This window comes from Lissotriton vulgaris, chromosome 9 (assembly GCF_964263255.1).
Source record: "Lissotriton vulgaris chromosome 9, aLisVul1.2, whole genome shotgun sequence".
Lineage (NCBI taxonomy): Eukaryota > Metazoa > Chordata > Amphibia > Caudata > Salamandridae > Lissotriton > Lissotriton vulgaris.
In genome coordinates, this window is record NC_141697.1 from 1,057,132,481 (window position 1) to 1,057,155,332 (window position 22,852).

A 22,852-nucleotide genomic window follows, 5' to 3' on the forward strand; every position below is an offset into this window, starting at 1 on the left:
AGGAATCGCAAAATAAATTGCGATTCCTACACATTCCTTATTTGCGATTAGCAAATTGCTAATCGCAAATAAGATAGCGATTTCAAGGACACCCTGTAGCACCCCTGAAAAGCAAATTTACACAGGTGTTGCGCACACACATGTCCAAAGGACATGTGTGTGTGTGTAACATGCAAAAGAGAATGCACTAAAGTGCTTTTTTCTATTTTTTCGCTATTTACCACGAAGTCAGACTTCGTGGTAAATAGCGACCAAATATTGCGAATTCGCAATTTAAAATTGGTTCATGAATTGCATTTAAGGAATCTCTAATAGAGATTCCTTAAATCCAATTCCTCGCAAATATGCGATTTCGCAAATAGCGATTTTTGCATTTGGGATGATGAATCCCAAATGCAAAAATCGCACTCGCAAAGGGCCAGATCCTCAGAATCTGGCCCTTTGCGAGCGCAATTCAGCTTGATGAATCGGGCTGTTAGTTCTCTATCTACATTGTGGTTGAGGGTGAGCCAACAATGTTTCTAAGTTCATGTTTAAAAACTGTCACTTTTAATAAACGTCTATCTATGTAGTGATATAATCTGATGTACTAAGGTGAAACATTTCCACATATTAAAGAAATACACCTTTTTTAATTTTGTGGAGACTGTATCATATTTTTGTTGCACAATATACATGCCAAACGTTTCCATGGCTTGGTTCGTGCTTGAACTCCTAGAGTCAAGCCAGACCCTTGACTTGGCTCTGGCTTGGGTCACCCTATTGATTTACAGGCACACCCACCTCTATTTGCAACTTGGGATTAGTACATGGGACCGCCTATCACTTGATGGAATGTAAATGGTGAGGAGTGGAAACCTGGAGCCCTGCCTACATGCACAGATTTGACAACTCTGCCATGACGGCTTTTTGTAGCAGCGTGAAGAAGAGTATTTTCAGTGAAAATACATTTAAAATAAGTGATCCCAGGGGATTCTAGGCTGTTGTGTTGTATGTGACCGTTGTCATGAGTTCGAAGGAAAAACTACCATACCCAGGTGAGATGGGCAGGGGAGTAGCTTTTTGTTTGGGGTGTGACACTCTGCAAATGCATTCTTGGCTTGGTAGTTAGGCCTGAGGGCCCTGAGTCATATTTGCTATGTCTGTGTCCGCTTTCCTGTGGTTTTCATTTCGCTAAGAACTTTTTACTTGTTAATTTTTTGTGGAGCGGAAACGTAAATGTATAAAGTGGTTTATCAAAAAAATAGTAAATTTGCACCCATAGAAGGTCTCCTTGAGTCAGTGCAAATGTCCTTTTTTTGGAATTCACACACATTGGCAATAGTAGTTTTGGAAAGCTGTGCCAGTTTCAGATTTGCAGGCATGTTACTGGCAACCAAACACCAAAAGGTGATGGGTGGGGAGAATGCTTGTAATCAGTCTAAACAGTGGCAATCTCTCAGGGAAGCATTCTAACCCATTGTCTTTTGCCCACTGTGCCACTCTAGACAGGGAACCACCTAATGCATATTAGTGCCGACCTTGCTACTGGTGAAAACCACCCATTCTGAACCTTGGTCATTTCACCCCATCACCTGCAAACAGCTGCATTTTTAGTTGGGAATTTGAGATTCACAGACCCCAACCCCATTGCCTAAGCTATGCTTCTTTCCATGTAACATAAGTTGTTTCCTTTCTTGAATGTTGTATTGTCTGAAATGGACTCTCATGTGGTGCTGCTGAATGAGTTGTGAGGCAAAAGCGTTCATGCTAAGGACAGCACTTTTTATAATGCAGGTCTTAAATCTTTTAAGGGTTTAGATCTCAGAAATGAATTTCCTGATCACAGTTGTGCATATAGATTCAGTTGATATATATGCTATCTTGCCAACTCATTGTCCCTGTTTATTTAAAACATCCTCGTAAGCCATACTATGCCAAACAGTGGGTGACTTATGGTTTTGGAACTAAACAAAATAATGACCAAATGGCATTATATCAAAATACAAAAGAACACATTTTTGCACGATTGGCAAAATATTATTGTCTTATTTCATAGGATATTTTGTAAGTTGTTGGGATTATGGAAAAAAACGAATATTTGTGAATTCTTAAACTGAAGCTCTTTGTGTTCAGAAATGTAGTTAGCCACATGCGCCCTCAAATAGTTTAAAATGTAGAATGTCTTTCGCATGAAGCTAGTAGTAGTGTTTCTCATTCTTTCAGCTTGAGGTATCAATATGCAATTTGAGATGTGTCATATCATTAGCAAAATCAATTATGTTTTATTTAATACTGACTTGTGCCTTTAATACTGACTTGTGATTTCTTCAATATTCTCCTGGACGTGTTGGAAAGTAGTGCAAGTCTAAAGAGATAGTAAATGTTCATTTAAATGAATACCACAGCAGCAAGAACAAAATTAATTGATTTGAAATTATAGCAATCCAGATACTGAAATAATGGGACTGATTCTACAAGTTTTAACTCCGCAAATACTGTTTATTAACTCAAATGTTTGGTTTTAGTATCATAATTCCTGAATCCTGCTACATAGAATTCGGGTTCAAGGAATTTTACAACAGTAAATCAGACTTTAGCTCCTTCCCCAACCCAGGAGCATGCCAATGAACACACCACGCTATGTAACAGAAGTTTTTATTCTTCAACATACTATCACACACTGCCCGCATTACTTCATAACTTTCATAACCACACCTTAACACCTCTCATCAGATGAAGTGTATCCTATTTAGAGTCCGCTCACACACTACATCTCCCCCTTTGTTAAATAAAAAGGACAGACAGCATCATCACATACAGGGGCGATGCTTGGTAAGCAAGATTTGGGCGGGGAGAAATGCAGACTTTCTGACAATCATGCTTGCACATAATGTTTCAATGCATGAGAGGGGCCTCAGGGGCAATGGAAAGGGAAAGGAATGTGGATTGGTAAGAGTACTAAGAGAGAAAACACAACATTTAGAAAAATAACCAAAATTTTGAGGACTTTGAAAATAAAGAGTGTATGTACATTTTTGCCTGTGTTTATGTAAACATCCCTGGTGAAATCCGACTGACATCTCTCAATACCTGGATGAAAGCCTCTGTACCCAACTATTTATGAGAAAATACATCTTTTAGTGGGGTAAAACACCCCATACAACCCTCCTGAATCTATGCCTTTTATCACATAGTTCCTCAGTGAGTCGTCGAGGTGCTTGCACTGGTCTGCCAGATCAGGTGAAATGAGGTAGTTGAGGAGCGCCTTGATTGGGCACCGATGACATAGGCTCAGATGCTTGACCTGGACATTTAGGCAGGGTTGCCTCACTGGTGACCTCAGGAGTTGATGAAAATCGAGGTAGGTGTTTAAAATGTGGTGAGTCATGTGTGATGAACTTTCCTGGAGAATGCTCCATCACCATGTGTCCTTTGCACGTTACAATCCTTAAAGGGTCGGCAGCAAACGTAGTGTCCGTTTTCCGCTTCCACTTCTGTTTGTCCAGTATCCAATCTCCTTCTTCGAAAACCTTATCCTGATGCGGACTGGCATTTATTTTCATTTTGAACTTTGTCCGTCTGTGACATGAAGTTTAATGGCATTCATCGATCGGTCCTATGTCCATTGTGTTAGTTTGGTTCCGATGGCTCTCCCAAATAGCAAAGTTGCAGGACTCTCACCAGTTATGGACTGGGGAGTTGATTGATGGGCACAAAGGGCTTGACACATGGCTTGGTTTAGACCGATTCCTTCGATCCATGCTCGTTAAATTACCCTCTTGAAGGTGCCCATGAACCATTTAACACCATTGGCTTGGGGCTAGAGAGTTGTACTTTTTTGATGCTTGTTTGATAACTGCATGAAGTCTCTCAACAAACTCATTCATCATTTCACCAACCTGTTGTCGTTCTTGGTTGAAGATGTATCTTCCATAGTGGACATTCGGCATTGGATAGAACTTGGCATCCAATGCTCCCTTTATCTTTTGGTACTATATTGCATCAGTTTGTGAGACTTTCTTTAGCACTTCTTTCACTCCATCAAGGGCAAGGTTTTTCAAATATTTAAGGAATTTCTTATCTTCTTCTTCTACTGCATCTATGAAGTCATCAAACGTTTTGATCCATGCAGTTCACCTGGCACCGATGTTCAGTTTTATCACTGTGTCAAACGGTGGTGGTGGCTTCAGGAATGTAGCCGCATTGTACTTTACACTCCCTTCCGTCGCAATTGAGGGCACGTGCTGTTCAGGCAGCACTCTTCATGCAACACCCCCATTGCTTGGACCTGTTTGTCTCGTCCGATTTTGAGGTTGTATAGCACTTCACTCGCTTGTGCCAGTAAGTACGCTTGCTTTTTGTTCCTGGTCATCACTGCCTTTAGTGCTTGTTTTGTATGGATGAAACGTCTGTGTTATGGTGTGGCGCATATTCTCTTCTTTCAGCCTTATCAGCGGGTTTTAGCTGACCTTTTGAGTGTGCTCCTCTACAGGGCCTTCAACTTCTTCGATGGTTGTGTAAGGGTTGGAGTGGGGTTTTGACTCCACATACTCCAACAGAAGACTTCTTTGCATCGAATTGGGGAGCAAGGGCACGCACAAGCAGTGTGCTGTACTTTTGAAAACTTTCAGGGAGAGCAGCCTTGTTTCTTTGGGGCAAGTATCCCCTACTCGCCGCTAGTTGTAGCGTCTTCCCCAGCCCTGAGGCAAGCAAATGGGCGTGCCAAGCATGGAGCTCTGTAACAGACTTCTTATTTCCTCTGTATACTATTACACACTGCACGCGTTGCATCATAACTTTTATAACAACACCTTAACACCTCCCAGAAGATTACGTAATTCTGTTTAGAGACAGACCAGAACCGCAAGGGTCCTAGAGTTCATAATGTCAAGACACTACATAGACAACTGTTGAAATCAGCAGATTGTTAAGTGCTGTAAATATCAGGTTATGAGTGAGGGCATGGGACTTCATAGGTGAGCAGTAGGGATGCAATCAAAAGTCGTCAAGGCACACAAAGTTGGAGCTCTGTCAGTATTCACAAACGATTGTATTAGCTTTTCAAACCCCATTTACACACAACTTTGATCATAAAGAAATTGCAATAGTTAATGTTCAAATAAGTCGTGAAAAATTCCCAAATACCTGCATATTTTCAGGAGTGTTGAGAGAGACTTTTCTTCATATGGAAAAATGCAAGGCAGGCGAAGATGCATAGAAATCTACGACTGTGTCCCTTTCTGACACATGCACCTTAAAACTTTGTGAATCCTAAAACGTGTAGAAAGCACACACAACAGTCAGAATCCTGTAATATGCAGATTTTCTAATTTCTTGCTATAGTTGGCCTACTGTGCTTAAAACACTGGATAATTCCGTTAAATAAAGAACAGTAAACATTAATTGTCGATGTAGTGCCATGTTTAAGACATTCAAAAAGGTCGAAAAATGTCATGTGCAAAATTCAATATAAATGGTGCAATATAAATTAGTGGAAATCATATGGTGTAGCCTCAATTGAAATACATTATCTTTCTTTTGTTTTGTTTTATTTTGGTGCATATTGTTGTGTTTCTTGGATGCTCCATCTGCCCATCGAGTGACATTGTCAAGGTACAGCTAGCACTTACACTGAGAACTTCGAAGTGTGAGGAAAACCAGCCAGAATCATGATCTCAAGCTCATTGCTCAAGGCCGAACTCCTCAGTTTTCAGTTTGGATGACCATTCCACGAAAAGTTCCAATTCCTTTTTGCAGTGATAATGTTTTGTCCAAATACCAGGCTAAAATATTGTCATGGACACGGTTTAAGCCAGCAAAAAAGTGCACATACATGTCTGAAACAACTTTGGTGCTTTTTAATTATCTACTTAACTTTTAATTTTAGCTGCCAAGTAGGCAACGGGAAAAATAAAAGAACACAGTGTGACTTGTAGAAAAAAGCATCTTCAATGAGAAGTCTGTATTTTTTTACTACACCAATGTTTTTGATGTTACGAATGTCATCACCAGTGTGCCTACCTTCTGTCACAGACAGGCCCATACCATAACCAAACCTAATTTAAAAAAAAATGTTATGTCATTTCAAATATGTCTTTTGCTAGAACAAGTTTGCATTTTTCATCAGATTTAACATCTTTTGCATTTCTTATTTCAGATGTGAATGAATGTGAGAGCAATCCATGCAGTCAGGAGTGCGCTAATGTCTACGGCTCCTATCAGTGTTATTGCAGACAAGGCTACCAGCTCGCAGAAGATGGCCATTCTTGCAAGGGTAAAGAGTTCTATTTACTTTCTGTAGTTTACACTCCACGCAAAGCCTTTCAGCAAAAATAAGGAGGCTGTTGAGGGTCAAAGGCTTGGACAAGGAGTCAATGTTTAGATGTCTTTGGGGTTTGTAATGTCATTGTCTCAGGTACTCGCTCACATACTCCAGAAGTAGTTCTTTTTCGGTGGAAACATCCAATTTCCCCTAGAAGGGCGATAATTCATAAGAATATAATATTTTAAATAATATGTTACAAAAATATTGTAGACAAAATGTTGACTACCACAATATCACAAAGGTAAAATCACATAGGTAAGCATAGATTAACTGTATTTAACTCCACAGCTATGTGCCTTGATGATTTATATATGTATGTTTGTATGAAGTTCCTGAGCTCTGCAAGCAGGCAAACATTGTTAATAGCCAACTGATTGATTACCTGGACCGGAGCAAAATGGGCTGCTTCATTGTACTTAGTCGAGTGTACGATGGCGGCACATCACTGTGTCAGTGCTATTGGAGGTGTCTGAGACGATAAAGGTCTTATTGGATAATTGGCAGATTGCTGGTTTGATTTTGCCATGCACTAAGATGACAACAATGCTTTCTTTCCTCCAGAAAGCAAGCAGTGGCACTCTCCACATTTTGTTCCTCACAAAATCTTCTTAAATGTGGAGTACCTCAGTGATCATCCTAAAGCGCTCTTTTGTACATGGCACTTCTAGTTACTCTGATAGTCATGTGGCATCACCATAGTATCTTATGCAGATGATACCCAATTGATTCTATCACTGAACAAGAACTTCATTGAATCAGAACAAACATTTAAGGTCGGTTTTAGAAGGATAGTGGAATGGATGAACGACAGCCATCTTAAGTGTAATAAAAATAAAATACGAGGTTTTTTCTATGGAAAATCATCGTTTTTTGTGCCATGGATTGGTAGCCCATGGGTGTCCCATCACCACTGGAGGTCCTACCGTTCGAATTACAATAATGGTAGTCTACACCATGATTCATACTTGATCCTGTGAACGGTCTTTACCTGGGACTACCAACTAGCTTATGATCCATCTGCAGACAGTGCTGAATGCTGTCACATGCATGGTTCTTAAACCACAACAAACACCCATTAGAGCCCACCTAAAAAATCTGCAATGGTTGCCTGTGCAAAACTGGATTCTTTTTAAATCTCTCATATTTGCACATAGAGCCTCCTACGGGACAGGCCCCAAGTAGGGGCCAGATTCAAACACTGTACCACCAAGAGAATCATAAGATCATCTAAGCCAAGCTATGTAATGCCCCAAAGGTGAGATTAGTTAGGAGACAGATCCTTGGCATTTTCTGGCCACAAAAGCATTGAACGACCTGCCTGCCGCCTCCCTGACTTATAAACAGTGAGGAGGAGCTCTTCAGGGAACAGATTCAAACTTGGCTGTTTTGCCAAAATTAATGTGCAAAAGTGTGTCAAGTCTTAACTTAAGACAGCACTGTTACTCTCGTGATATGCCAGCTGTGCACTTTATAAATACAGCTCATTCATTCTTTCATTTATTTTTTCACAAATCTAGCACTCACATAGGTGTCACTAGAAAACAGTTTTTTTAACATACAAATTATTAAATCATTTCTGGAAGGATCAAAAAAGATGTAACCTCCATCACAGTTACGGCACCATCTTGGGAATAAAATAAAGTTATGGGAGAGTATAAAGCTTCCACTTGAACCAAATGCATATCGCAAGACTGAAACACTTTTCAGATTAAAAACAGAGTTCTAATAGCTATTACGTTGAGTTATTGAATTTCCAGCACCAGCAACACGAGATAAGATTGATTTGAAAATAAAAAAAAAATCATTCCCAAGCTTTTTTGCATTTTTATGTAAATCAGACTAGTCAATTAAGATCATTATGCATTTCATGAAGAAAGATGTTTGCATATACAGCAGAACTGTCAGAAAGGTGATTATATACAGTCCTCAGGAGACAAAGACAATCAAAAAATAAGAACAATTATTTGTCGCTCTTGCACGACACATATTAAGAACAAAGAAGCTATAGCAACAAGGATATACAAATATTCCAATTGTTCTCTTTATTGACAATGAAGAGTTGAGGATAAGGCCAAGAACACATTCAACAACGATTGAAGGAGCTATCTTGGGATACATGGACAATGTCTCATAACTAACTAAGTAAATAATCTAATTGATCCTGCAGCAGGGCTGAATTATGTCAGTAGAACTGGTTGCGCTGGACCCTTGACACTACCATGTCCCGGCCATCCTTCGTAGCCTTGCAACTTAGCTTGATTTCCAGACAGATATAGATACAAAGGAGCCACAACACTGTTATACAAATTGATGGATAATTTGATTGAACTGCTACTATTTGTGGAGGCGCCATAACCCCTTTTTAGTGGGCTGAGTACCTTTTTCTTGGTTGTACCCAATGTCATTTATGGTCAAAGACTGCTGCCATGATCTTTTGTAGCTGCAGTTTTTCCCCGATACGCATGCCTGCTCCTTGGCTTTGGGCTGCGATAAAGGATTTGTGTTGCAATACACACAGAACAGAGAGGACAGTTGTCGTCCCTGTGTTTATATTTCTGCCCCTTGGATTGGAGAACTAGGTCCCACAAAGCACTATGGTCTAACAATCTCTCAGCGTTCTTAGACACAGTTTACAATTAAGAGAGATACATTTTGTTAAACGTTCGTAACAGTGGTATATTAATCCCCAATAGTTCCCAAAACATCTTGTTTCCTTACCATCCACATTTATTTAACCTCTTAGTATTGTTTAGCTTATCTGTGTCAGTTTGGTACTTATATCTAAAATTAAACTTCCAAGACCTATGTTTAGAAAGCACACCTTTACTATGCTGAACTGGCTGCAGGACTGTAAAATTTCTGTTTCATCTTGCAGATATTGATGAGTGTGCACAAAGTATCGGCACTCTTTGTACGTTCCGCTGTGTAAACGTACCAGGCAGTTACCAGTGTGCGTGTCCTGATCATGGCTATACAATGGCGGCCAATGGAAGAAGCTGCAGAGGTAAGGAAAATAAACTAGCTAATTGCATTGTGTTTACATTGGTGAGGTGGAAACAATAGCAACACCAATGCAGAACAAACTTGGCACTAACAAAAGAACATGGCCTAGTGTCAAAAGATACCGGTTGTTTGGTTTGTGTTACTCTATGCCGATGACGAGGTATTCATTTCAAGAATTCCTGTCGGTCTGCAGAGGCTGATGGATGCATTTGCTGACTATATGGAGGAGAGGATGCTAAAGATTACCAGCACTAAGACTTTCACAATGATTTGTGGGATAAAACCCCAGAAATGTAGAACTGATTTCTTTAAAGGCTTCCTGATTGTGAGGAATGACACTTTTAAATATCTAGGTATATCATTTGCTAGCAATGGTTCCTGGGGAAATGATGTACAAAACACAGGATCAAAAATTAGTAGGATTTGCGAAGGTGTATTTAGATTCTCTAGTGAGCTGGGCAGTCGGCCTATAAGATAAATAATTAATATATACAAATCCAAAGCATTATCAGTTGACATGTATAGAGGAGGAATTCAAGGCCTCGCATTGTGCATCCCTTTGCAGACTGAAGAGAACGTCTTCTTCAAACGGTTGCCAAGTATCCCCTTCTCTACCTCAACGTATATCACCCACAAAGAGGTCGAGTTAACCTATCTGGAAGATTTACTTACACTTAAGCCAATTTTGCTCTGGCAGTTCATCTGGGCCAAATCTTAAAAGTCCTTTCCCAGAGCTATTATCATGGACTGCTTAGCACCTGATCATGCTTTTAATATACACTGGCTTGCCAAGAATAATGACATATTTAGGTGGCTATATTTCCACACTCTGATTACATCACCACACATCATCACTTTGCATAAGAATGAAATACAAACTTTACTCTTAGGCACAAGGGCAGAAAATAGGATGCTTATCCAGTATTAGGGGTGTCTTTCATAGATTCACATGCCTGAATCATTCCCCGTCGTCGAGACGGGAGTCTCCGGTATATAGAAAAGTAATGTCCCATAGACATACATAAAGAGAAGTAGGCCTAAGGGTCCCACCTTAGTAGCCTATCTATGTCCTTTTGTAAAAAGGACCAAACTCTAGAAGAGAGCTAATCAAATAACACCTCCCTTTAGAACCTTCCTGACAGGAGCCTCAGTCTCTCAGATTTTCTACCACACGTTGTGCTAGGGAGTCTCCACCTGAGTTCTCCTCAGGTTTGCTTGTTTAAGCTTCTTTCTTCACTATTTTGAACTATTTTCAGCAAAATCTGACTATGGCTGACCCACAGAAGAGGGGTCTCTTCAGAGCTTGTGCCTCTTGTTATAAGAAGAGGTTACATATTGAGGACCAGCACAAGACATGTCTTTACTGTCTATATCCGGACCATTCGCCAAAGGAATGCAAGATTTGTAGAACATTCTCTACAAAAACACTTAAGGACAGAGAGGGACGACTTTTGATCTGGCTGAACAAACTTAAGACCAGAGACAACTTGGAGTCTTCGGAGGACGGTGAGATTGCTTCTGTCTCCTCTAAATTATCCTTGAAGAGGCCAAGGGTTACTTCCCCTAGCCCTTCAGACGCTCCTCCTAAAAAGACTGCTAAAAATTCTTCAGAGGCAAAATCTTCAGCGTCTGACAAAGAAATTCCTGCCTCCAGGAAGCTAGTGCCGTCGCTATTGTCAGCGCATAAGAAGACTGTGTCTCCTGTCCATGTTTCCACTTCAACGACGACAGTATCGACGACGACGGCGTTGTCTGCGTTTTCATCGTCGACGAAGACTACTCCATCATCGTCGGCGGGTAAGACTGTCTCGTCGATTATCCTCATAAAAAACCAGTCGTCGATGCTTAAGATCTCGTCAACGACGTCTTCGTCGACGTCAGTGTCGACGACGAAGATCCTCCCGTCGACGGGTGTACAGTCGACAACGACATCGATGACGAAGAGGACACCGTCGACGGCGCAGTTACATCGGTTCAGTCATCATCGACGAGGGCACCGACGACGGCATCGTCGACGATACAGTGGAAGCAGTCGGAGATGATACCTCAGATGAGGAAAAGGACGTGCAGGCTACGAGTCCATCTCACCTGGTGGTAAAGTGCCAAAGCACTGATGATGAGGTCGACGAGGTGGAGTTTACTCAAGAACATTCTGTTCAATCACAGGTCCAGACACAAATCACACCAATGATATGTCTACCAGCGTCCATAGTATCAGACTTAAGGTTTTTGATCCAGGACTACAAACAAAGGTTTCCAGAACCTTCCACCCCACAGGCAGCGGGACCGGTGCCATCAACGACTAGGGTGACGGCGTCTCCACGTGCTAGACCACCGCCCTTGGTGTCACATCAGGAAAGGGAACCAGTACAGGATCTTCCGTCATCGGATGATGAGGAGGTGGAACAAGAAGAGGGGGAAGTCCAATCTGATCATGGGGACGATGTGGACTATATAGCTTCTTCCCCAGCCTCGCCTGAACCTTCAAGCTCAGACTCACCTCCTGCAGACATAGGAGGGTTCCACAATCTGGTTGAAAGAGCGGCTAAAAGGTTCCATATGGAGATGGAATCTCATGAAACTGACTGTTTTCTTTATGATTTTAAGAACCCGATTAAGAAGACAACCAGGTCCATTCCCATTATCGAACACATATGGGAGCAGGGTTTACAAATAATGCAAACACCGGCCTCAGTATCGGTGGTGGTGCCGAAACTAGATTAGAAGTACAAGGCCCCTTCAACGGCGCCAGCTTGCCTTACAGGTCAACCCAAGCCGGATTCGGTGGTGACTCAGGCGGCACAGAAAAATGCTAGGAACCCGTCCTCGCAGGTGACAGCTCCACCGGATAAGGAGGGTAGGAAGCTGGACAGCACTGGGAAACAGTTCTCTACCACCTCAGCCATGACAGTGAAGGTGGCAAACTCAATTGCGCTGTTAGGACGATATAACAGGCAGTTGTGGGCTGACATTGCTCCGTATCTCTGAGCTGTCAGACGACATGAAAGAGGAGGTTCAATCCCTACTAAAACAGGGCCAAACATCGGCTTCTGAACTGTGCTATGGATATAGCAATGACTGCTTTTAGACAGCTGGCTGGGGCAGCAGCATTGCGGAGGCAGGGGTGGCTCAGAGCTACCTCATTTAGACAGGAGGTACAAGCCAAAGTCCTCGACATGCCTTACGACGGACAACAACTGTTTGGGGAGAAAATTGATGAGGCCCTGCAATCGATAAAAAAGGATACGGATACGGCAAGGGCACTGGGCACACTTCAATTCAGAAATCAGTCCTTTCGATGGAGCAGATGCAGAGGTCAGTCCTCTTACAGAGGAAACTATCAAAACAGGTCCTCCTATTCCTATTCCTATAATCAAGGCCGGTCACAATTCCAGTCACAACAGCAGCAGCAAGGTCGGCAGACCTCTTACGGAAAATCCAACTATAGAGGGAAGAATCAAAAGAAAACCACTGGAGGACGCCAATGACTTTTCTCAGCAGCCAGTCCCTCCATCATCTCATTCTTTCAAAATTGGAGGAAATCTAACCAACTACCTCCACAATTGGAAAGCAATTACAACCGACCGATGGGTGCTGCAATTGATACAATTTGGACACTCTATAGAATTCAAAACAATTCCCCAGACGACGACTCCTCGTATAATGCACCACAACAACATGCGATTGCTCCTTGAAAAAATCTCCACTATGTTAAAAAAAGGAGCAATAGAGCGAGTACCATCAGCTCACAGAGGAAAGGGATTTTACTCCTGCTTCTTCCTGATCCAAAAGAAGGAGAAGAAATGGAGGCCCATATTGGATCTCAGGGCACTCAACGCATTCTTGAAGAGTCAATCGTTTCGCATGGTAACGATACAGATAGATCTTGGGACTCTTGGAGGAGGGGGATTTCATTAGGTCGTTAGATCTACAAGACGCGTACTTTCACATCCCTATCCACAAAAGGCACAGGAAATTCCTCAGATTTGCAGTGGCAGGTCAACACTACCAATTCTGTGTCCTACCGTTTGGCCTCAAGTCTGCGCCCAGGATTTTCACTAAATGCATCTCCGCGGTTGCAGCCTTCCTCAGGCAGCATGGACACCAAGTCTTCCTGTATTTGGACGACTGTCTGGTAAAGGCACCATCTCTAGCAGACACAACTGCATCCTCCAACGCCTGTCTGACTCTCTTCAGGCATCTGGGTTTGACACTCAACCACGAGAAATCCACTTTGCAACCCTCCTGGGTCATTACCTTTCTCGGGGCGACGTTGGATACGGTAACTGCGAAGGCATTCCCGTCTCAGGAGAGGAAACGCAAGCTCATCTCTCTGGCTGCGTCAGTGGCCTCAAAGACGACTTTACCAGTCCGTACATTCAAGTCACTCTTAGGGATGATGTCCTCGTGCATCCTGCTTATACCGCACTGTCGCCTCAGGATGCGTCCGCTGCAAGAGGCTCTGTCCAGACAATGGACTCAATGCTCGGGATCCTTCGTGGACCGCATTGCGATCACACAGCAAATAACCAAGGCACTGCAGTGGTGGAGGTCGCCCAAGAACCTTTTACTAGGGTTGCCGTTTCTGATCCCTGCAGCTCCACACGTAGTAACAACGGATGCTTCCCTGGAGGGTTGGGGAGCAGTCCTTCAGGAATTACAGATCAGTGGCAAGTGGACAAACCAAGAAAAACAGCTTCACATCAACCTCTTGGAGCTGAGAGCGGTTTTCCTGGCCCTGCAGGCTTTCATACCACGGATCAAGAACTCCCCAGTGCTCGTCAGGACCGACAACACCACGACGATGCACTACTTGAACAAACAGGGAGGGACGCGTTCGCTCACACTATCTCGCGAATCGCAGAAGATCTGGAATTGGCTTGTTCTCCACAACATCTCATTAAAAGCGGAGTACGTCCCAGGCAAGGACAATGTCTTAGCAGATGCACTGAGCAGGCAAAGGTCTCTATCCCACGAATGGGAACTCGACATGGACATGGTAGCTTACATCTTTTCGGTGTGGGGAACACCGCAGATTGACCTGTTTGCGATCAGGGAGAACGCCAAATGCCGAAACTACGCAAGTTGGCATCCCCAGTCAAGGTCCCTCGGAAATGCATTTTCCATCACATGGCGCAACGTATTTGCGTACGCATTTACGCCATTTCCAATGATCCCCAGGGTCCTCAGGAAGATGAAGGCGGAGCCTTGCACTCTGATTTTGATTGCCCCATTCTGGCCGAGACAGCACTGGTTCACGGACCTTCATCGCCTCTCACTGCAACCGCCATTCCGCCTGCTTCAACATCCATCTCTGCTCACGATGAGCAAAAAGCAGGTTCAACATCCGAATCTGAAATCTCTCAGGTTATCGATATGGCTCCTGAGTACCGAGAGTTCAGTAAACTGAGCATTCCGCAGGAGTGTAAAGACGTCCTAGCCAAAGCAAGAGCGGACAGTACTAACAAGACCTATTCCCCGAAGTGGAAACGTTTTTGTGTATGGTGTGCGGACAACGGTCTATGCCCCTTCCGCACCTCTCCGGAAGAAATATTATCTTACCTGCTACATCTGGCGCAGTCGGGCTTAGCCCATGCATCCATTAGAGTACATTTGGCTGCAATTTCGAGATTTAAAAGAACATTTAAAGGACCCTCCATCTGGTCCAATAGACTGATCAAACAGTTCCTCAAGGGACTTTACAGATCCTTTCCTCTGCCACGACTCATTCCTCCGACATGGCACCTCAATGTGGTTCTTAACCAATTGATAAAACACCCTTTTGAACCCATCCATCGGGCGGATATCAAATATCTTTCATGGAAGACAGCCCTTCTACTTGCACTTACATCAGCAAGGAGGGTCAGTGAATTGCAGCCTCTTTCCATACAAGACCCTTTCATGCAGTTTAAGGGTGACCGAGTGGTTCTCCGAACTAATCCTCGGTTCATTCCTAAAGTCCCGTCAGACTTCCATTTAAATGAGCCAGTAATAGTCAAGTCTTTTTTCCCAAATCCCAGCACTGCAGCCGAAAGATCTCTGCACTCCTTGGACCTGAAGAGGTGTCTGAAGTTTTATATTGACAAAACTAACAATTTCAGGAAGTCCACTCAGCTATTAATAGCCTTCAGTAGACCACGGAAGGGTATGCCACTTTCAAAACAAAGTATTTCAAGATGGATATCTTCGGCAATTGCCTTTTGTCATGACAGAGCTGGGCGGCCACTGCCAGCAAAAGTCAGAGCTCACTCTACAAGAGCTGTATCCACTTCTGCGGCACTGTTTGCAGGGGTGCCAGTTCTGGATATCTGCAGAGCGGCAACTTGGAAGTCGCCGCATACCTTCACCAGGCACTATTGCCTGGATACAGAGCTGATGGAGGAAGCGGCTGTGGGACAAGCCGTGTTACGCCATCTGTTTCAGTAAGGTGAGCCTTCCTCTATCCCTCCATCCTTTGCTGGTATGCACATTTTATTTTACTGTTTCTGGTTCATGGGTATTGATTATCCATAATTGCATGATATGTATTATTGGATGACTTGTATATGCTATTCCACCAGAAATGTGCACAATGTATTGCTTGCTACTCTGATTCAGGCATGTGAATCTATGAAAGACACCCCTAATACTGGATAAGAAATGCGTTACTTACCTGTAACTGCAGTTATCCAGTATTGGTGTCTTTCATAGATTCACATGCAACCCTCCCGCCTCCCCTGGAAGGACTCACCTATATCTCTATAAGTGCTACGCCTACCTAGCTTGGTGCGTACGAAAATCTGAGAGACTGAGGCTCCTGTCAGGAAGGTTCTAGAGGGAGGTGTTATCAGATTGGCTCTCTTCTAGAGTTTGGTCCTTTTTACAAAAGGACATAGATAGGCTACTAAGGTGGGACCCTTAGGCCTACTTCTCTTTATGTATGTCTATGGGACATTACTTTTCTATATACCGGAGACTTCCGTCTTGACAACAGGGAATGATTCAGGCATGTGAATCTATGAAAGAGACCAATACTGGATAACTGCAGTTACAGGTAAGTAACACATTTCTTAGCGAAGGTACGAAACATATAGTTGCACTATATATGTGAAACTCCTCTGAGGAAGGTTTTCAGCCATACTTGACCATAGTATCACAGCACCAGCATCAATTTGTTTTAACAAGGCTGCGGCTTGGTATATCACACTTTTTAGTTGTTTTTTCAGTTATGAAATAGCGACCCACAGATAGGTGTGCTTGTCCATGTGACAATAGCTCAAAGTAAAGCACTTCTGCACTTTATGCTTTTTTGCAGGATTTATGAAAGACTGCAGAGATATTATTTCAAGCCTTTTTTGTTGCAAATAACATTAGGGATCATAAGGCTGCCCTAAAATTTGTATGTATTTGACGGGTCCACTGATATGTTTCAGTATTGCCTGATGTATATGGGGCGCTGTTCATATTATGGAAAGTATTGTTCTGTAAGCTCTTGTAAGGTCACATGTACTTTATGTTTCATTGCATTGTATTTTAGAAGGATCTGATGAGATACGTGTAGGCCTTTTTTAGCAGATTTGTGCTATTGGAAACTGAGTTATAGAGATTATGGTGGTTTCCAACTTATCATTGGGCCTGTTACTCTGTTTTTAATACTGTCTTATATGTAAATCTGTATTGGAAAGCCTATTCCTCTTTTTCATTATGTGGCCTATTTGCATTTTATGAGTTTTAATATCTAGACTGTTTTTAAATATTTTATCAGGTGGGGTTGTTTCCCTCTTACTGATATATATTTAGAAATGTAGTAGGCCAAGGTATGTACTACAATTTCGATGATGATTGCTGATGAAGTGCCATTTAATGTTTTCTTGTCATGCGTTAAATTAATTTGAAGCCTGTACTTTTATGGTCAAACAATATTGAGCCTAAGATTTTTTTTTTTATCCAATCGAGTCTTTTTTGTCTTTGTGCATAATCTATGTCAACTGGCAGAAAGTTATGTAGAGCTATGTATTGGAAGCAATAGAATATGGAACTAAATATGATATTAAATAATAATGATTTTATATATTTGAATGAGAGTGTCCTTTTTGATTCACAATAAATGTTCTAGATAATGACAAATATATTTTCCTTTATATGTAAGTAATATGTATGTGTTCTTTTGTTTTCTCTTCAGACATTGATGAATGTTCTATAGGATCCCACAACTGTTCATCGGGGGAGTCTTGCTACAACATACAGGGCAGTTACAGATGTCTATCATTTGTGTGTCCTGATAACTACAGAAAAGTAGCAGACATGTAAGTGTGTACTCCTCCATTACTGAAATAAGAAAAATGTGTATTACAGGACTACACAACATGTCTGTGTTGTTATAATCCCTTTAAGTTTAATTTTTGAAGTTTCTTAAAATGGTAAATATTAAACCTTAGCAGGGAAAGATGGTAGTCTTCAACCACCAACATTTCCTTTTTGGTAGATTGAGAGTTAACTACAAAATCTCCCCTTGTATCATGCCTCTGCCCAGCCTCACATTGCAGAGTTGTAAAACCGGCGTCAGTCACTTCCATTTTATGAGGTGGGAGTTGGTATTTGGATTGATGCCCCTCGACACATCCTCCCTAGTCCCTTTGTGACTACCTTTTGTTCAATCCCAGTGAAGGAGGAGGCAGCTCTCTAGTGATTCATCCTCATTGAAAGAGGTGGTGGTGAGATTTCCCACCAGACTATCTCAGACCCCAAAGCCTTCATTCATATCTTGCATAGCATCTGGTGTTGTAAGACATGACTGAGTGATACCTCGAGGGGAAGAAAGATGCAAGCCTCCAACATATCTATAGAGAATAACAAATTCAAGCAGAATTTGGGATAGCAGGAGCCGAACCATAAATTGAATGGACTCTGGCAAACCTGTGAGTCTCGTCCTATTTAGATGTTTAGCAACCTCAAGTTTCTGATGGCAGAGATCCGTCTAACTGCCATTGGACTCCAATGACCTGGCAGCCCATCTGCAACAAGGTTGATTGATCAGAGTGGTGTATGCCAGCCCTATTTAGGGTCCAGCATCAGCAACTGGGGGAAAAGGAGAAAACTGACCTAACAAACCCCTTGAATGTGAGGGAGTTTTTTTGTTCTTCGGAAACAAACAACAATTTTGGGAGGAGAGCTTGGTCTGAAAATCAAAAAATGATTCAGAATAGGCAGCAATATAATGCCAGCCTGCTCAGAATTCAGCTTTGTCAAAAGTGCATCCTGTGCACCTGTGGGTGTACTTTCTGCTGGGGAGGAAGAGGTGGCGAGGGACTCTGCTTGCTCTGAAGGTAGGTGGGCCTCAAAATGAGGTTTTAAATCTAAAAATAAGCGAGCTGAACCATCTTCTGATCTGGGAGGCAAGAGGAGGTGCCAAACCTTGGCAACAGTTGTTTCCATAAAGTTGTGTGTTAACAGACATACGCGTTCACTAATTAACTTTTTGTCTAATTAGAACCTCTGTATTTCTTAATCCCTATTGCAACTCAGTTTAGAAATAGCACCGGCTACATTTGTAAGTCTTAACCTAACTAGGCCCCTCATGCAATTCAGTAGTCAATAGAGGGTATTTAAAAAAAGACCTCTGTTCTTGAAAATAAACCACATGGGGATACATACAGATGCTTGGTAATGGCGAAATTGGATTGCAGTGCACAGGCCTTCCAAAGAATTGATCACCCTGCTAATAGTGCAAACCTAAACAACCTTTAGCCCTAAAAGTAGTCTTGTAGGAAGATAAACTGTTTTGATCTTTTGCAGCCGGCCGTCCAATACTCCTCTATTTGAATACGTAAACAATTATAGAACTGTTCTAAGTTACCCAAAACGATGGTGCTAAGGTTCTGTGAAGCTTGGTCAGAAAATGGAACTTGGTACCTGCATTGACAATTAGATAAAGCAAGGAATACATTGATTCATGTTCTTGTTTTTACACTCCTTTTCCACTTTGTCTAGAGCTCTTTGTCCAGATCATAAGAGTTTTAATTGTGCTGCTCGTCTGCTTTCACTTGGTATTCTGTTTTTATCAACCTTTTATCTGTCGGCCTGCTGGACTACCAATGTAGAAACAAGCATTGGCAAAGGCCACTAGGTCTGGTCTTAGGAATGTAGTAAGATTGTTATTTTTTAATTTTTTATTGCAAGTATATACCAAAAACTTGAAATGAAGAAATAGCAGACAGCATGCCATAGCCTAAAGTTGCTGGGATATGTGCCTGTAATAAAAATGTTAAATGTAAAAGTAAATTAACGATCTCATATACTTTTAATAGAACAATACCGGTCCTTCCAAGCGAGCAGGCAACCTTAGAAAAGATAAAGAAATCCTTTCAAGTTTTAGTGCTCATCAGCCGCGGTCTATGCAGGTAACAGCGGCAAGGCGAGGGGCCAAGTCAGAGGGGATTTCGAGAGATGATGCAGAGGGAAAATTAAATAAATAATTAATTTTCCCTCGCATTGTCCCTCGAAATCCCCCCTTACCTGGACCCACCTCCCCACTGCTGTTACCAGCACGGACCGCGGCTGAGGCACATTACAGAAAAATATGATTCTTAATTTTTGCACAGAGAAGGTACTATTGGCTTTGAATTACTAGCAACTGAAGATGTAGTAAAATATACAAGGATGACATAAAAACAGGATAAGGATTGGAAAGAAACAAGCAATACCAGAGCAGAATATTAGTCTACCAGCCCTGACACTGGCAATAACGTATTTTTAAGTAGATGTAAACAAAATGCTGCCATCACAGTGCAAGACAGCCATTGGCTAAAGCTGGTTTACCCATTGCCCCATGCTGTATGCAGTGGTGGGCTAAAGCAAAACATTAATCACAGCTGAACAGACCTTTGGACGAAGAGGGTTGACCCAATGCTGTTGTATGCGTGTATGTATGCATTTTTTCACTTACGATTTTTTCATTACATGAGGCTAAAGAGACAGTAAAGATGTCTCTAGGCCAGACATAAAAAAAATCACTTAGGTATAACCCAACGGATTATTGGAGCAGTGAGTCATTTGCTTGTGGGTGGCGAAAGCTCCATGATTTTAAGTAATCATTTGAATTTTAATGTGAAGGTAATTTATAAAGCACAAAACTCATCCCCGTGGGCGTCTTGGCGCTACAGAAAGGAGATGTAGGTGTAAAACGGTGGGAAAGAAATCTCTCTTGCAGGGAATCAACTGCCTCTTAGTCTTGTGAGAAAAGGCAGGTCTTTAAATAATTTCTAAAGATGAGTAAGGAGGATGCAGTGTTTAGTGCCAGTGGTAGACTATTCCAGAGCCCTGCAGTGGCCCTAAAAAAGCTCTTTCCAGCCCAGGTGGTCTTCCTAAAATGGGAGACAGTCAGGTTCTTGGCAAATCCTGAATGGAGAGTCCACCCTGTGACATACCATGCGAGCTTGTCCTTGAAACAACCTGGTCCCGATCCATACAGTGATTTGTAGGCCAAAAAGAGGGCCTTTAACCCCTTCATTGCTGATGACGAGCCCAGGCTCGTCATGCAGCACGGTGCTCGTGTGCTCATGACGCGCCTGGGCTCGTCATGAGCCGTGGAACGATCACACGCGGGGCTAATTCCCCCGCTGGGCTGAGCGTTCCATTGCGCGGGCGGGTTCATGACGAGCCCTGGCTCGTCATGAGCACACGAGCACCGTGCTGCATGACGAGCCTGGGCTCGTCATCAGCACCGGGGCGCCGTGTGCGGCCCCCCTCCCCCCCGCACCGCGGGGGAATTAGCCCCGTGGCGAAGGGGTTAACTTACACCGTTTTCTGACTGGTAGCCAGTGGAGTTTCCTGATGCCTTCTTTAGCAGATTCATATTTTGGTATTTTGAAATGGAAGTGTGCAGCTGCATTCTGCAGAGTCTGGAGCCTCTTCATGGGACCTACTGCAAGATTAAAATATAGTCTGCTGCAGTAGTCAAGCCTCAATAGTACCAGGGCGATCTTCAGCGTGAGCCACAACATCATAACACACCACAACTGTATGGCACTCATGCACCACAGAATTATATCCAGTGATAGATAGATAGATAGATAGATAGATAGATAGATAGATAGATAGATAGATAGATAGATAGATAGATAGATAGATAGATAGATAGATTTTAACAAATTAAGCACTGCTTGTACCCTTTCCACATTTGTATTTCTGTCTCACCTTCTTTAAATATATGTTGCTGTGTTCGGAAAATAAAGACGCAAAAATGTTTTGCGTTAAACTTTTCACTGGTTCAGACTTTACTCGCGATGTCAATCCTTGGCTCTAGATTGCACATGGATCAAACACACCGTTACTTTTACTGTTTTAGCAGTTATTTAATGTTTATTTCATTGGGATAATTATGTGAGCCAACCTGACCACTTTCCTGCAGGTGATTTCGGACACATTTCCCAGTCTTGGGCTTTTGTGTGATAACCCAATACATTGTGGTTGCTGCAGTCTCGTTTTGCTTCCATTAAAGTAATTATAATTGCACACCTGAAAAGGGTTTTGTAGGTGAAAAGTTCAATAGTGTCTATACTTTCCCGGAGCGAGGTAGTCACCATAATATGGGTCCATGGTGTGGCTAATGAACAAAATATTTTCAGTGTCACACCTTAGCCTTTTATTCGTTTTGGACTATTCTATTTTCTGGAATTTTATCCAGGGGAGGAGGTGGGGGGTGCTTATCAAACGAATGATCTCAGAGTATGCAGCTGTGTGACAAGTCTCAGGTTCCTAGGCCCGACCATACACTTCACACAATGCTCCCTTGATTCGTGTTTTATACAAGCTGCCTGGTTATATATTAGGACTATTTGTCGTCTATAGGGCAAGCATGCATACACTTACGTCATTCACACTGGTTTTATAGTTGAAGTAGAAATAACAAGGGGCTTCTAAATATAGTTCATGCACAGCCCTGGCCAAGGGTCTGCTATTCAGTTTGGATACACATTCAGTGCTGTGTGACTACTGATATGGGCAAGGATTGTTTCCCACACCAAAAGACCTAGCTCAGTAAACGCATTTTCTGGAGAAGTTGGTAAAAGTACAATTCTTAATAGTGCACAGTCAGTTCTCAAACCCCAGCTCTAGCTTAGAGCTACTTGTGTATTATTGTATGTATTTACCAGACAGCAGGAAAGAACAGCAAAGAGAATGAGGCAGGGCAGTAAAAATCTGAAACCTTAGATAGGATGACAACAATGGTGCAGCTATCACCCCTTCACTCCCTCTCGTCCCTCGCTCCAGCCTTTATCGCTCCTCTGGATCTACAGTGTCTTCAAATTCCTATCTTGGTCCTGTTTTCTTTTGCAGACTTTACCGCAGTGCTTTATTTGTAAGACCTATGAGGACAGCTGAATACAAAGGCTGTCTAGGCTTGATCCCACCTCATGTCCCTTTCTACACTTCTACACCTTATACTTACAGTCTCTTTATCTCAGTCTTCCCAGTTCTCGTTCATCCATCATTTCTACCCATTCCATTCTTTTTCCATCTTTCTTTTCCTCTATCTTTCTCCTTTTTCTACCTATCACTCGC

General features: G+C 42.4%; 1 protein-coding gene across 2 annotated transcripts in view; it reads left to right on the forward strand.

The window, feature by feature from the left end:
* Positions 1 to 22,852, forward strand: part of FBLN2 (fibulin 2) — a 632,659-nt gene that overhangs the window by 600,210 nt on the left and 9,597 nt on the right. For both annotated transcript variants that reach the window (XM_086939012.1, XM_086939013.1), the window contains 3 exons: positions 6,140 to 6,256; positions 9,183 to 9,311; positions 17,472 to 17,595. In XM_086939012.1, the coding sequence (XP_086795138.1) occupies positions 6,140 to 6,256; positions 9,183 to 9,311; positions 17,472 to 17,595 (370 nt within the window). The remainder of the gene's footprint in view (positions 1 to 6,139; positions 6,257 to 9,182; positions 9,312 to 17,471; positions 17,596 to 22,852) is intronic.